This window comes from Salvelinus fontinalis, chromosome 36 (genome assembly GCF_029448725.1).
Source record: "Salvelinus fontinalis isolate EN_2023a chromosome 36, ASM2944872v1, whole genome shotgun sequence".
NCBI classification, from domain to species: Eukaryota; Metazoa; Chordata; class Actinopteri; order Salmoniformes; family Salmonidae; genus Salvelinus; species Salvelinus fontinalis.
In genome coordinates, this window is record NC_074700.1 from 19,702,648 (window position 1) to 19,718,870 (window position 16,223).

The 16,223-nt window shown below is 43.4% G+C and overlaps 1 protein-coding gene across 3 annotated transcripts in view; it reads left to right on the plus strand.

Annotated features, from left to right (window-relative positions):
- LOC129835376 (asialoglycoprotein receptor 1-like) overlaps nucleotides 1-16,223 on the plus strand; it is a 31,610-nt gene that overhangs the window by 12,924 nt on the left and 2,463 nt on the right. Inside the window, exons 3-8 of one of the 3 annotated variants that reach the window (XR_008756408.1) lie at nucleotides 5,100-5,246; nucleotides 5,529-5,597; nucleotides 5,889-5,951; nucleotides 11,961-12,044; nucleotides 14,366-14,535; nucleotides 14,881-14,961. Coding sequence is in view for 2 of the 3 variants with exons in the window: in XM_055901014.1 (XP_055756989.1) it covers nucleotides 5,100-5,246; nucleotides 5,529-5,597; nucleotides 5,889-5,951; nucleotides 11,961-12,044; nucleotides 14,366-14,535; nucleotides 14,834-14,961 (661 nt within the window). In the remaining variant the exon portion in view is untranslated. Of the gene's footprint in view, nucleotides 1-5,099; nucleotides 5,247-5,528; nucleotides 5,598-5,888; nucleotides 5,952-11,960; nucleotides 12,045-14,365; nucleotides 14,536-14,833; nucleotides 14,962-16,223 lie in introns of all 3 variants that reach the window. The other 2 variants (XM_055901014.1, XM_055901015.1) reach the window with 2 other exon arrangements.

The following is a 16,223-nucleotide window of genomic DNA, read 5'->3' on the forward strand; positions in this document are numbered from 1 at the left end:
TCCATTAGTTCTTAATGCAATCGCAGTGTTAGAATTCTAAAAATAACTTCTTTACGACATAAGGCTTACGTTATGGCGAGATAGTGACCAAAACCTGAGCGCAAAACTAATAGTACACAGTTCGACAGATATATGAAATAGAATCATAAAATGAGTCCTACTTTTTATGAGCTTCAATCAGAATGTTGTAGAAGAGGTCCTTTGTCGGGAACAATCGTTGGTTGGTTTTAGAATGTCCTTTGTCCCTCTTGAATTAGCAAGCGCACTAGCCAAGTGGCAAGTAGCTCTCCATCGTCAACAAACACAGACAACGCAACACGCCTAACGTCCCGAAAAAATATCAATATTCTAATAAAACTATATTGAAAAAACATACTTTACGATGATATTGTGACATGTATCAAATAAAATCAAAGCCGGAGATTGTATTCGCCTGTAAAGACAGCTTTTCAGAAGCAATTACAGGTCCTTCCACGCGCCTTGCAGAAAACAAAAAATGGAGGACACCTCATTCCAAGAGGGTTCATTCCATCTCAGGCCAAGATAATCAACTCCTTTCTCCTCTCACTTCCTCTTGACATCTAGAGGAAGGTGTATGACGTGCACGTATAGTCATACGTATCATGCCCATTTATAGGCAGGTGCTTAAAACTTCTTAAGGATAGGGGGTGCTATTTTCACTTTGGGGGAAAATCGTTCCCAATTTAAACGGCCTCGTACGCAATTCTTGCTCGTACAATATGCATATTATTATTACTATTGGATAGAAAACACTCTCTAGTTTCTAAAACCGTTTGAATTTTGTCTGTGGGTAAAACAGAACTCCTTTGGCAGCAGACTTTCTGACCAGGAAGTGGAAAGTCTGAATTCCATGCTCTCTTTAAGCAGCTGCCTATAAATGGGCATGATACGTATGACTATACGTACACGTCATACACCTTCCTCTGGATGTCAAGAGGAAGTGTGAGGAGAAAGGAGTTGATTATCTTTGCCTGAGATGAAATGAGCCCTCTTGGAATGACGTGACCTCCATTTGTTTTTCTGCAAGGCGCATGGAGGGACCTGGAATCGCCTCGTGGAAAACCGTCGTTATAGGCGAATACTTTCTCCGGCTTTGATTTTATTTGATACATGTCACAATGTCATCGTAAAGTATGTTTTTTCAATATAGTTTTATTAGAATATTGCATTTTTTTCGGGACATTTGGCATGTTACGTTAGGTCCCTTTGTTCAGGATGGAGAGCTACACGCTACTTGGCCAGTGCTTGGCCAGTGCGCATGCTATTTCAAGAGGGAAAGAAGTCCTTCTAAACCCAAACAAAGACTGTTCTGGACAACGGACACCTTGTACAACATTCTGATGGAAGACCAACAAAAGTAGGACCCATGTTGGGATGCTGTTTCATATATCTGTCGAACTCTGCAATCGGTACCGTTTGCCTTGAATCAATGCTGTTGTGTTTTAGCTATTGTGCTAAGCTAATATGACGCCATATTGTGTTTTCGCTGTAAAACACTTAAAAAAATCGGAAATATTGTCTGTATTCACAAGATCTTCGTCTTTCATTTGCTATATACCATATATTTTTCAGAAAAGTTTTATGATGAGTTTTTAGATATATGACGTTCGTGTCTGTATTTACTCTGGTTGCTCTGGTGCTATTTTTGACGTTAGCTGTGATGGTAGCATCAATGTAAAACTGATTTATAGCTCAAATATGCACATTTTTCGAACAAAACATAGATTTATTGTGTAACATGTTATAAGACTGTCATCTGAGGAAGTTGTTTCTTGGTTAGTTTGGTTGGATCTTGGTAAGTTAGGTTGGCTTTGTGCATGCTACCTGTGCTGTGAAAGAAATGTCTGTGCTTTTTTCTATTTGGTGGTGAGCTAACATAAATATACGTGGTGTTTTCGCTGTAAAACATTTTAAAAATCTGACACGTTGGCTGGATTCACAAGATGTTTATCTTTCATTTGCTGTATTGGACTTGTTAATGTGTGAAAGGGAAATATTTCTCAAAAATATTTTTTGAATTTCGCGCTCTGCCTTTTCAGTGGAATGTGGGAGGAGTTCCGCTAGCGGAACCCCTGTCATTAACAGGTTTTAACCTGTTGAGGATAGGGGGCGCTATTTACACTTTGAGGTAAAATCGTTCCCAATTTAAACGGCCTCATACTCAATTCTTGCTCGTACAATATGCATATTATTATTACTATTGGATAGAAAACACTCTCTAGTTTCTAAAACCGTTTGAATTTTGTCTGTGGGTAAAACAGAACTCATTTGGCAGCAGACTTTCTGACCAGGAAGTGGAAAGTCTGAATTCGATGCTCTGTTTAAAACATTAGACCTCTCACTAAAGGCATCAATCATACAAAAGTTATACTTAAATCCAAACTGGTTCTCTAGTAAATTGGTAGGAATGTCTCATCCTATGTTCAAGAATGGCCTTTTTCCCTTTATTCAGATTACACCTGCTCACTTTCGGTTGATTGAAAAGGAAATAATCTCCAACATATAGTTATTTTTTAAACAAGCCTTAGAAAGTGTGGTTGCAATTTCAGTTTAATCCACCTGAAAAGACAGAACAAATAATACAACAAATATTGTGGTTAAACTCAAATACACTAATTGATAAAAAAAACGTATTTTTCAAAGACATTTAAAAAAAAAGGTATAATTTTTGTGAATGATATCATAAATAGGACTGGTGGAGTTATGTCACACATGCAGCTAACACAGACATATGTAAATGTCTACTCTACCCAAAATTACAACCAACTATTTGCAGCATTACCACAAAAATGGAAGAGGCAAGTAGAAGGGGAAAAACTAAGGAACTTATATTAAAGAACATAAATGATTAAAGAAAAGTGTGATAAATAAAAACATATACCAATTTGATTTAAGGACCAAACAACTGACAGCTTTGCCATATAAATTGCAAAATAGTTGGGAAGAGATTTTTGATGTACCCATTCCATGGCACATGATTTATGAATTAATACACAAAACAACGCCGGATTCAAAACTTCACATTTTTCAATTTAAATTACTGTACAAAATTCTTGCAACCAATAGAATGTTATATACAGTATATGGGGGATACAATCTTCCCAGCTCTGCAGATTATGCTGTGAGGAGGCAGAGTCATTACATCATTTATTTTGGTATTGTCCATATGTAGCTAATTTTTGGTCACAGATCCAGGAATGGCTGAAGAATTGCAACATTTGCCTAGAACTAACGCTGCAGATAGCAATACTGGCGTAATTTGAAAAGCCATAGTCAATCAATCAATAATATAATAATTATTTTAGCAAAACAATTTTTTTTAAATTTACAATCTGTAGAAGCTATGATAATAGAAAGGTTCAATACTTTTGTCAAGCATCACAGCACAGTTAAAAAATATATGGCAAATAGAAATCCAAAATGGAGGATGTTGAGAGATAGATGGGAGGGGTTGAATGGAGCTGAAGGGTAGGACTAATAACAAGATAACCAATGTAAAACATACAGAGTCTGTAAAATGTATATAGGTTCAGAAATGTTGTGAAATAGCACAGTTACAAATAGAAATCCAACTGGATGGACATCAGAAATAGAGGAAGGACTAAAAACAAACCAAATGTACCTATTGTCAAAAAAGATTGTTTCTGTAAAATGTGTATAAGATGTAAAAACTGAAGGTAGAAGCCTTGGTAGGGTTTGCGGGGAATAATAAAGGTATTTTCTAAAAAAAAGTAGGTATGTTTATACAGTGAGGGAAAAAAGTATTTGATCCCCTGCTGATTTTGTACATTTGCCCACTAACAAAGAAATGATCAGTCTATAATTTTAATGGTAGGTTTATTTGAACAGTGAGAGACAGAATATCAACAAAAAAATAATAGCAGCAAAAAAATCCAGAAAAACGCATGTCAAAAATGTTATAAATTGATTTGCATTTTAATGAGGGAAATAAGTATTTGACCCCTCTGCAAAACATGACTTAGTACTTGGTGGCAATCAGAGGTCAGACGTTTCTTGTAGATGGCCCCAGGTTTGCACACATCTCAGGAGGGATTTTGTCCCACTCCTCTTTGCAGATCTTCTCCAAGTCATTAAGGTTTCGAGGCTGACGTTTGGCAACTCGAACCTTCAGCTCCCTCCACAGATTTTCTAAGGGATTAAGGTCTGGAGACTGGCTAGGCCACTCCAGGACCTTAATTTAATGTGCCTCTTCTTGGGCCACTCCTTTGTTGCCTTGGCCGTGTGTTTTGGGTCATTGTCATGCTGGAAAACCCATCCACGACCCATTTTCAATGCCCTGGCTGAGGGACGGAGGTTCTCACCCAAGATTTGACGGTACATGGCCCCGTCCATCGTCCCTTTGATGCGGTGAAGTTGTCCTGTCCCCTTAGCGAAAAAACACCCCCAAGGCATAATGTTTCCACCTCCATGTTTGACGGTGTTTTAGATTCCGTCTCTCACAGTTGAAGTGTACCAATTATAAAAATTACAGACCTCTACATGCTTTGTAAGTAGGAAAACCTGCAAAATCAGCAGTGTATAAAATTCTTGTTCTTCACACTGTATGTGTATATTTATGCATATGTGTATGTATATGGGTATATACATTTACCCCAAAATATATATTTGGGATTGGAAATGATGCAGACAATTACATTGATGGAAGCAACAATCTTTCCACAATATTAAGCTGATCCGCCCCTTGGAAAAAACGTTTTTTTTTTTTTTTTACATCTTATTCTTCCACAGGAAGAGGGTACTAGGATAATAAACCCTTATTTCTCACTTCAGGGGATCTGACCTGACCTGACCTCAACCCCTACTTTGCCTAATCCACAGATGTCCATCTGCTTCCCCTATAGCAATCCTGTGATCTTCTCCCGTCCACCCAACACATTCCAAAGCCATCTGTCTTTCTACAGAGACCCACTACCTCCTGACATAAAACCCAGTCGCTTTCAATCCTTATACACTATGCGTCTGATCTATCATGTCTTTAATATCTCAATGTTCAAAGTTTACCCCGAATATAACAAACCTTATGACCTTTTAACCTCTGAAACCCACTCCTTTTACAGGAAGGGACCCTGGCAATAGTGACCCCACTCCCCCAATGGGGTCAAAGGCTACAATCCCTGATGGAGGGTCTGGGAGAGTTCCCGTGGCGACCCTGGTGTGTCTCTGTGTTCTACTGCTGGGCCTGGCTATCACTCTGGGAGTCCTCTGTGAGTATAGAACCATTATACTGAACACTGACCCTTTTCCACTACTGAACCCTTGTACACTACTGAACCCTTGTACACTACTGAACCCTTGTACACTACTGAACCGAGCTGGAATGGTTATGCATCCACCATAGTTGCTGGCCTGGAACTCTGCTAAAAATGACACTGTGCAAAGAAAATATCCATTCCAGCCCAGACCAGTACATTTCAGGTTGGTACGATAGTGACAAACACCAGAGAAAAACAACAACCCTCCATCTTGTCTCCTTGTCTCTGTTCCAGATGCTTCCAACATGACTAGTCTTCAAGCTGAAGGGGCTCGCTTTGCCCAGATGAAAGACAATCTAACAGGTGAGAATATCAATGATCCAGAGATCTTCACCATGATCAACCCCTTATAAAAATATTGCAGAGAATCCGTCATATAAATCATTAAGATGCAGTTTGCATATGGGGGAATGGCTCAGATTAAAATACTGCAGTTCCACTGTAATAGATGAATAAAATATTGTTTAATTTTAACAGGACTATGGTTAGATAATAGGTCATTCTAGATTGGACAAGGTTTACTTACTTACTTTATGGTTAGATATGTAAATACATTCATGTTATTCCTCCATATTATTTGCTCTTTAATAACAGGGAAACTGCATGACCTGCAAGACAGCTATAAGAGACTACAGAATAAGACCCTCATCATAACAGGTAGGTAGTCTAGAACTGTCACGGTCGTCTTGAGGTGAGAGAGAGGACCAAGGCGCAGCCTATGCAAAATACATCTTCCTTTATTTTACCACGAAGATGAACATGAAACGAAACACTTATACAAACTATACAAAAACAACAAACGACCGTGAAGCTACAAACGCAAGTGCACACACAAACTACTTACGTTCAACATAGACAATTCCCCACAAACAGCTAAAGCCTATGGTGGCCTTAAATATGGCTCCCAATCAGAGACAACAATAACCAGCTGTCTCTAATTGAGACCCAATTCAGGCAACCATAGACTTCCATAGATACCTACACTCAACCATAGACACAGCTAGACTACTATACTAAACATAAACCCAACTACTCTAATAAACCCCCTAAACCTTACAACCACCCTAGACACTACAAAAACCACATACATTCCCCATGTCACACCCTGACCTAACCAAAATAATTAAGAAAACAAAGAATACTAAGGCCAGGGCGTGACATAACCCCCCCCTTAAGGTGCGAACTCCGGGCGCACCAGCACAAAGTCTAGGGGAGGGTCTGGGTGGGCGTCCGTCCACGGCGGCGGCTCCGGCACTGGTCGTGGTCCCCACCCCACCATAGTCACTACCCGCTTTCGTAGCCTCCTCCAAATGGCCACCCTCCACATTAACCCCACTGGATTAAGGGGCAGCACCGGACTAAGGGGCAGCACCGGACTAAGGGGCAGCACCGGGATAAGGGGCAGCACCGGGATAAGGGGCAGCACCAGGATAAGGGGCAGCACCAGGATAAGGGGCAGCACCAGGATAAGGGGCAGCACCAGGATAAGGGGCAGCCCAGGATAAGGGGCAGCACCAGGATAAGGGGCAGCTCCGGACTGAGGGACGGCAGCTCCGGACTGAGGGACGGATCCTGGCTGGATGACGGCTCTGGCGGCTCATGGCTGGCTGACGGATCTGGCTGCTCATGGCTGGCTGGCGGCTCTGGACGCTCATGGCTGGCTGGCGGCTCTGGACGCTCATGGCTGGCTGGCGGCTCTGGACGCTCATGGCTGGCTGGCGGCTCTGGCAGATCCTGTCTGGTTGGCGGCTCTGGCAGATCCTGTCTGGTTGGCGGCTCTGGCAGATCCTGTCTGGTTGGCGGCTCTGGCAGATCCTGTCTGGTTGGCGGCTCTGGCAGATCCTGTCTGGTTGGCGGCTCTGGCAGATCCTGTCTGGTTGGCGGCTCTGGCAGATCCTGTCTGACGAATGGCTCTAGCGGCTCCTGACTGACTAACGGCTCTGACGGCTCGGGACAGACGGGCGGCTCTAATGGCTAGGGACAGTCTGATGGCTCAGACGGCGCTGGGGAGACGGATGGTTCAGACGGCGCTGGGGAGACGGACGGCTCAGACGGCGCTGGGGAGACGGACGGCTCAGATGGCGCTGGGGAGACGGACGGCTCAGATGGCGCTGGGGAGACGGACGGCTCAGATGGCGCTGGGGAGACGGACGGCTCAGATGGCGCTGGGGAGACGGACGGCTCAGATGGCGCTGGGGAGACGGACGGCTCAGATGGCGCTGGGGAGACGGACGGCTCAGATGGCGCTGGGGAGACGGACGGCTCAGATGGCGCTGGGGAGACGGATGGCTCAGATGGCGCTGGGGAGAGGGATGGCTCAGATGGCACTGGGCAGTCGAATGGCTCTGGCCGGATGAGGCGCACTGTAGGCCTGGTGCGTGGTGCCGGAACTGGAGGCACCGGGCTAAGGACACGCACCTTCAGGCTAGTGCGGGGAACAACAACAGGGCACACTGAACTCTCAAAGCGTACTATAGGCCTGGTGCGTGGTACCGGCACTGGTGGTACCGGGCTGAGGGCACGAACATCAGGGCGAGTACGGGGAGAAGGAACAGGGCATACTGGACCCTGGGGACGCACATTAGGCCTAGTGCGTGGTGCCGGAACTGGTGGTACCGGGCTGGGGACACGCATCTCAGGGCTAGTGCGGGGAGGAGGAACAGGGCATACTGGACCCTGGAGACGCACATTAGGCCTAGTGCGTGGTGCCGGAACTGGTGGTACCGGGCTGGGGACACGCATCTCAGGGCTAGTGCGGGGAGAAGGAACAGGGCATACTGGACCCTGGGGACGCACATTAGGCCTAGTGCGTGGTACCGGACTGGAGACACGCACCATAGGGCTAGTACGTGGAGGAGGAACAGGGCACACTGGACTCTTGAGGCGCACTATAGGCCTGGTGCGTGGTACCGGTACTGGTGGTACCAGGCTGAGGGCACGCACCTCAGGAAGAGTGCGGGGAGAAGGAACAGTGCGTACAGGGCTCAGGAGACGCACAGGAGGCTTCCCAACCTTACCTGGTTGTATGCTCCCCCATATCAACATCTCTCTCTCTTCGCTCTTCTCCAATAACACCAACAACTCCTCAAATGTCTCTTAATCTCCCATCCTTTCACTTTCCTCCAATCTGTCCAATAACTCCTCCACATTCTCCGACTCATACCTTCTTTTAGCCAACTGCTCCTGATGGTAAGCACGGGGAACTGGCTCAATTCTCCCACTTGACCCAGCCACACTCCCCGTGTGCCCTCCCCCAAGAAATTTTTGGGGGAGCCTCTCGGGCTTCCAGCCACTCTGCCTTGATTTACGCTGCTTGGTCCCATGTTGGTGGGGAATTCTGTCACGGTCGTCTTGAGGTGAGAGAGAGGACCAAGGCGCAGCGTATGCAAAATGCATCTTCCTTTATTTTACCACGAAGATGAACATGAAACGAAACACTTATACAAACTATACAAAAACAACAAACGACCGTGAAGCTACAAACGCAAGTGCACACACAAACTACTTACGTTCAACATAGACAATTCCCCACAAACAGCTAAAGCCTATGGTTGCCTTAAATATGGCTCCCAATCAGAGACAACAATAACCAGCTGTCTCTAATTGAGACCCAATTCAGGCAACCATAGACTTCCCTAGATACCTACACTCAACCATAGACACAGCTAGACTACTATACTAAACATAAACCCAACTACTCTAATAAACCCCCTAAACCTTACAACCACCCTAGACACTACAAAAACCACATACATTCCCCATGTCACACCCTGACCTAACCAAAATTATTAAGAAAACAAAGAATACTAAGGCCAGGGCGTGACAAGAACAGGACTCAACTGAACTACAAGACAGCTATAGTAGACTACAGAATAAGACCCTCATCATAACAGGTAGGTAGTCTAGAACAGGACTCAACTGAACTACAAGACAGCTATAAGAGACTACAGAATAAGACCCTCATCATAACAGGTAGGTAGTCTAGAACAGGGATCAACTGAACTACAAGACAGCTATAAGAGACTACAGAATGAGACCCACATCATAACAGGTAGGTAGTCTAGAACAGGACTCAACTGAACTGGGACTGACTGGCTGCTGTACTCCTATTCATATCAGAATAAGGTCATAACATGTCTGTAATTATTGAAGTGCTTTGAAAGGCTGGTCATGACACACATCAACACCATCATCCCAGACAGCCTAGACCCTCTCCAATTCATATAAACTGCAGATTCACAGATGACACAATCTCAAATGCATTTCACACTGCCCTCTCCCACCTTGACAAGAGGTGAAATAACTAGTTGAAATTGCTATACATAGACTACAGCTCAGCGTTCAACACCATAGTCCCCTCCAAGATCATCACCAAGCTAAGGACCCTGGGTCTGAACACCTCTCTCTGCAACTGGATCCTTTACACGCTGACATTCAACACGTAGGCCCCTCAGGGGTGTGTGCTTAGTCCCTGTTCACCCACGACTGCGTGGCCATGCACGACTACAACACCATCATCAAGTTTGCTGATGAAACGACGGTGCTAGGCCTCAGGGAGGGAGGAGGTCAGAGACATAGCAGTGTGGTGCCAGGACAATATCTCTCCCTTAACATCCGTAAGACCAGTGAGCTGATCGTGGGCTATAGGTGAAAGAGGGGAGAGCACGCCCCCATCAACATCGACAGGGCTGTTGTGGAGTTGGTCGAGAGCTCCAAGTTCCTTGGCGTCCACATCACTAAGGATTTAACATGGTCCACACACCTCAGCACAGTTGTGAGGATGGCAAGGCAGCGCCTCTTCCCCCTCGTGAGCTTGAAAATATTTTTCATGGTCCCTCGGATCCTCGAAAAGTTCTACAGCTGCACCAGAGAGCATCTTGACTTACTGGATCACCACTTGGCATGGCAAATGCACCACCCTTTACCGCAAAGCGCTACAGAGGGTGTTGCGGACAGCCCAGTACATCATTGGGGCAGAGCTCCCTGCCATCCAGGACCTTTATATCAGGCGGTCACCAGGCGGCCACCCAAGCCATGTTCTCTCCTCTACAATCTGGCAAACGGTACCGGAGCATCGGCCATAAGACTGCTAAATAGTCTGACTGCTAAATAGTCACTTAATGGTACCCAAAGCTATCTGCACTGACTATATCTTGCACTGACCCTACGCACACTCACCAGACTATATATACAACCATATATACACTCACCAGACTATATATACAAATCATATACACACACTCACTCAAACATACTACATTGACACTCCTACACAAAACCCACACACATTCACATACGCTACATATACACACACACACACACACACACACACACACACACACACACACACACACACACACACACACACACACACACACACACACACACACACACACACACACACACACACACACACACACACACACACACTCTGTCCTTTATTTAACTCTTATTATGATCTATCCCGACGATGCCTAGTCAGTTTACCCTGTCTTCCTATCTACCTCAAATACCTCTGCACATTGATCTGGTACTGGTACTCCCTGTATATAGCCTCACATTGATCTGGTACTGGTTCTCCCTGTATATAGCCTCACATTGATCTGGTACTGGTTCTCCCTGTATACAGCCTCACATTGATCTGGTACTGGTTCTCCCTGTATACAGCCTCACATTGATCTGGTACTGGTTCTCCCTGTATATAGCCTCACATTGATCTGGTACTGGTTCTCCCTGTATACAGCCTCACATTGATCTGGTACTGGTTCTCCCTGTATATAGCCTCACATTGATCTGGTACTGGTTCTCCCTGTATATAGCCTCACATTGATCTGGTACTGGTTCTCCCTGTATACAGCCTCACATTGATCTGGTACTGGTTCTCCCTGTATACAGCCTCACATTGATCTGGTACTGGTTCTCCCTGTATACAGCCTCACATTGATCTGGTACTGGTTCTCCCTGTATACAGCCTCACATTGATCTGGTACTGGTTCTCCCTGTATATAGCCTCACATTGATCTGGTACTGGTTCTCCCTGTATATAGCCTCACATTGATCTGGTACTGGTTCTCCCTGTATATAGCCTCACATTGATCTGGTACTGGTTCTCCCTGTATATAGCCTCACATTGATCTGGTACTCGTACTCCTTGTACATAGCTCCATTCTTGTGTATTTTATTTTATTCCTCTTGTGCTACTATTTAAACTCTGCATTTCAGGGAAGGGCTCCTAAGCAAGCATTTTATGGTAAAGTCTTCACCAGTTGTATTCGGCGCATGTGACACATAACATTTGATTTCATTTGACGAACTAATGTGAAGTGTTAAATGGGAAGTTTTAACTCAAACTTCTCATTTCAATATAAACTTCCATGTTATCAAGATTAGGATTTACACTGCAGTAGTATTGTTCCCCAAAACATGTTATTTGAATATTGTATATGCTATCATTGTACTGTATATGAGGAAGGACAGGGCCTTTTCTTGACCAGGAAAAAGTCCTGGCCCTAATGGAAAATTTGTCATATGAGTTTGGTGAAGTGCCTTGGAAAGTAATTTTGTACTTCAAATGTTTTGTTTGCCATTTCATTCCTTTGTAATATGGCCTTAATTCAACAGTAATACACTGTCTTCTAATTTGATGTAAATCTCTTCTGTTCTTAGTCCAGGAAGAACTGTTCTCCTCGGGTCTTCGAGACTGTGAGGCCAACCTGACTAGGGTCAAAGATCTCCTGGCAACCATCCAAGGTCAGTTCAATCATTCCCATGTACTGTGGTTGTGACTAGATGGATTACAGCTACCAATGAAATTTACCCATAAAAAATAAGAATGTAATCGTAGAATAGAATGAATCATGGATTCATGGAATACCATTGAACTACTGCAAGAGTTTCGACTTAGGTTTTGAAGCCAGATGTGACTCAGATTCAGACCTAACTTTTTGTTGCTATGTGATGGCTAGCTAGAGGCTAGCTAGAGGTAGGAAAGCAATGTGCCGATAGTGGGTGGTCAATAGGTACAGAGTTTTAATTGGAAAAGACCACATTTTGGATGCATTGGCATTTAGCGTGACAAATTGGCTTGGTTTTGTTGTATCTGTGCTCTGGCAATTAATTTTATACATTTAAGTGCTAATGTCCGGGAAGCCGGTGTTTGGAGGATATATTGGCACTGGTGTTGTGAGGCCTGAGACGAATTCGAGGGCTAGCAAACTTTGCCAATATATCCTCCAAACATTGACTTTGAGGGCATTATCACTTTTAAACAACGGGTTACCAACATATTCAAATAATGATTGACAGATTTTCATAAAAAACATTATTTTAACTATTATTCATACCATTTCATCCTTCCACAAGATATAGTCTCGACACAAACCTAGGGTTGCTACCCAAGTCTTCTGGCTGTTCGTTATATTGGTTCGGTTGCTAGAGACACTACCCAGTCATTCGGTCGTTCAGTCTTTTGTTTCTGTATCTATGGAAACACTACCCAGTGTTTCCATAGATACTACCCAGTCAGTCAGTCGTTTGTTCTAAATGTTCCATTGCCATACTGGCTGGCAACGTTCTTATCCCTTGCTTGCTAGCAAGCCAATTATGGCTAACTTACAGTCACGTCAAAAAGTGCAGCCAGAATAACAGCAAAGTAGATGCATTTGTATATGTTTAAGCTGTTTTCTAGAGACATGCATTTGGATACATCCATAACAATTAAATAATGAGGTGTGATTTCACCTGGCATAGAAAATGTGCTCACTAGTGTGTTGTTCAGAGGAGATAGCCAACAGCACAGCTAACACAATCACAGCTAACACAATTTCCAACTGAAGCTGGATAGACTGCACTTTGTTTTGTTTTACCTTTTTTCAATTGACATTTCATTGTATATATCCATAAAAATTATGCCAGCGGATTCATGATTTCGACAGGCTGAGAAACGTTGCCTGCCTGCCTGTCTGTCTTGTCCCGACTCCCGACACTTTCATTACTATGGGACAGCTGGAGATACATTTTTTTTTATTGAAACAATGTTGCAAATGTTGGAGAGACAGACAAAGGTTTATAAAAAATCTCAGCTGTTGAAAACAACATTTCAGTCTAAAGGAAATGTGAGATAATGTCTAGATGATTTAGATAGTGGAGATCAAGTTTATCAATTGGTTGGCTGGGCTGATGAGACAGTGGATTGCGCAGTCAGATGGAACAGAGTAAATAACCATTTTAACGTCATGGATTTAGCCAGTTTTAACTTGTTGAAAAGACACCGGCTGGAATGTGGTTTTAATAACCAATCAGCATTCAGGATTAGACCCACCCGTTGTATAATGTAGTTTATTTCCTACAGTATCTACACCAGAATGTGGGAAGCACGATTACCTGATAGGATAGGATGTATATTATTACATACATTATACACTACTGTTTGTGTACCTAGATATTGATTTAGCTAGCATTGTGAAGCAGTGTCTATGCATACCAGCAACAGTATACTGATATTTCATCAGAAAGAGAAAGAATGAATGGAATGGAATGGCATCAAACACATGGACCACGTGTTTGATGTCATTCTATTTACTGCTTGCGAGCCATTATTATGAGCCATCCTCCCCTCAACAGCTACCACTGCTTTTGACCAATCAGATCAGCTCTTTTGCTGATAATTGGGCAGAAGATCAGAAATGTATTGCCTGTGTAAATACAGCCTGTGTGAAAGAGGGGATTCCAGTGGAATATGTGGACTCTGGGTTCATTTATTCACGTTCTGTCTATAAGGCAATGTTTATACAGGCAGCCCAATACTGATATTTAGCTAAATTACTGTCAAAAGATCTGATTGCTCAAAATACCAATAATTGGGCAAAAGATAAGAATTGGGCTGACAATGTAAACACAGAATGTCATTGATTCTCATTCCAGTTATCTCCTTTCTCTTTTGGTTAACTCCCCCTTTAGCTCACAACTCTTGTGCTCTCTTAAAGGGGCACACACACATTTAATAAGAACATCACAAGATATATAACTGAAAGTTATCGCATTTCAATTATGTTATCTCTTTTCTCTTCTAGGCAATCCGAAGGAATGTAATGCTGATACAAAACCATGTTCTCCTGGCTGGGAGTTCTACAATGGATCATGCTACTACTTCTCTATAGGCATACTGACCTGGGAACAGAGTCAGTATGCCTGCATCCGTGACGGAGGACACCTGGTCATCATAGAGAGTCAGCAGGAGCAGGTAAGATTGGAGGTGCAGTAATGAATTGCTACTTGACTCTCAAATAAAGTGCAGACTTCAGGTTAGGACACAGTATTGTGTGATAAATAAGCCAAAAGATTAAGCAGACTTGCAAATATGGAGATTTACAGTTAGCTGGTGTTCTAAAGTGTTTCCATTCCCCTTTAAAATTTGAGTTAAAGATCCAGCTGTAGTTTTAATTATCTAGATATAATATTTGAAAGATATTCTACTGGTGTGTCTCTTTCTGCATCATCTCAGTCTATTGTTTGACTAACATAAGTTGTCTCCTTCATAGGAGTTTATAAAAGAAAAAATTGTGAGAAGCACTGATTTTGATAACAGCCCCTGGATTGGACTGACAGATAAGAAGCAAGAGGGAGTGTGGGTCTGGATGGACAATACAACTCTTGATGACAGAATCAAGTAAGGACATGCAACATAACACGTACAACACACACACGCACACACACATTTACACACATTTGTACACTCAAGTACACAATAACACATTCCCACGTAACCATAGAATAATAGTCTATATAGTTTTGTAAGCTATGTGTTTCCTTCTGGGGACACATACAGTAGCTTGCGAAACTATTCACTCCCCTTGTCATTTTTTCCTATTTTGTTGCATTACAACCTGGAAATAAAATATATTTTTGGGGAGTTTGTATCATTTGATTTACACAACATGCCTACCACTTTGAAGATGCAAAATATTTTTTATTGTGAAACAAAGAAGAAATAACACAGAACACTAAACTTGAGCGTGCATAACTATTCACCCCCCCCCCCCCCCCCCAGAGTCAATACTTTGTAGAGCCACCTTTTGCAGCAATTACAGCTTCAAGTCTTGTGGGGTATGTCTCTATAAACTTGGCACATCTAGCCACTAGGATTTTTGCCCATTCTTCAAGGCAAAACTGCTCCAGCTCCTTCAAGTTGGATGGGTTCCGCTGCTGTACAGCAATCTTTAAGTCATACCACAGATTCTCGATTGGATTGAGGTCTGGGCTTTGACTAGGCCATTCCAAGACATTTAAATGTTTCCCCTTAAACCACTCAAGTGTTGCTTTAGCAGTATGTGGGTACCTTTGCCACTGTTCCACCCCTTGTGTATTGCGCTGTCATGGTGTATTTGTTCCGGCAGGTCATTGTCCTGCCGGAAGGTTAACCTCCGTACCAGTCTCAAGTCTCTGGAAGACTGAAACAGGTTTCCCTCAATTTCCCTGTATTTAGCGCCATCCTTCATTCCTTCAATTCTGGCCAGTTTCCCTGTCCCTGCAGATGAAAAACATCCCCACAGCATGATGTTGCCACCACCATGCTTCACTGTGGGGATGGTGTTCTCTGGGTGATGCGAGGTGTTGTGTTTGTGCCAGACATAGCGTTTTCCTTGATTGCCAAAAAGCTAAATTTTTGTCTCATCTGACCAGAGTACCTTCTTCCATATGTTTGGGGAGTCTCCCACATGCCTTTTGGCGAACACCAAACGTGTTTGCTTATTAATTTCTTTATTAAGCAATGGGTTTTTTCTCACCACTCTTCCGTAAAGCCCAGGTCTGTGGAGTGTACAGCTTAAAGTTGTTCTATGGACAGATACTCCAATCTCCGCTGTGGAGCTTTGCAGCTCCTTCAGGGTTATCTTTGGTGTCTTTGTTGCCTCTCTGATTAATGCCTGGTCC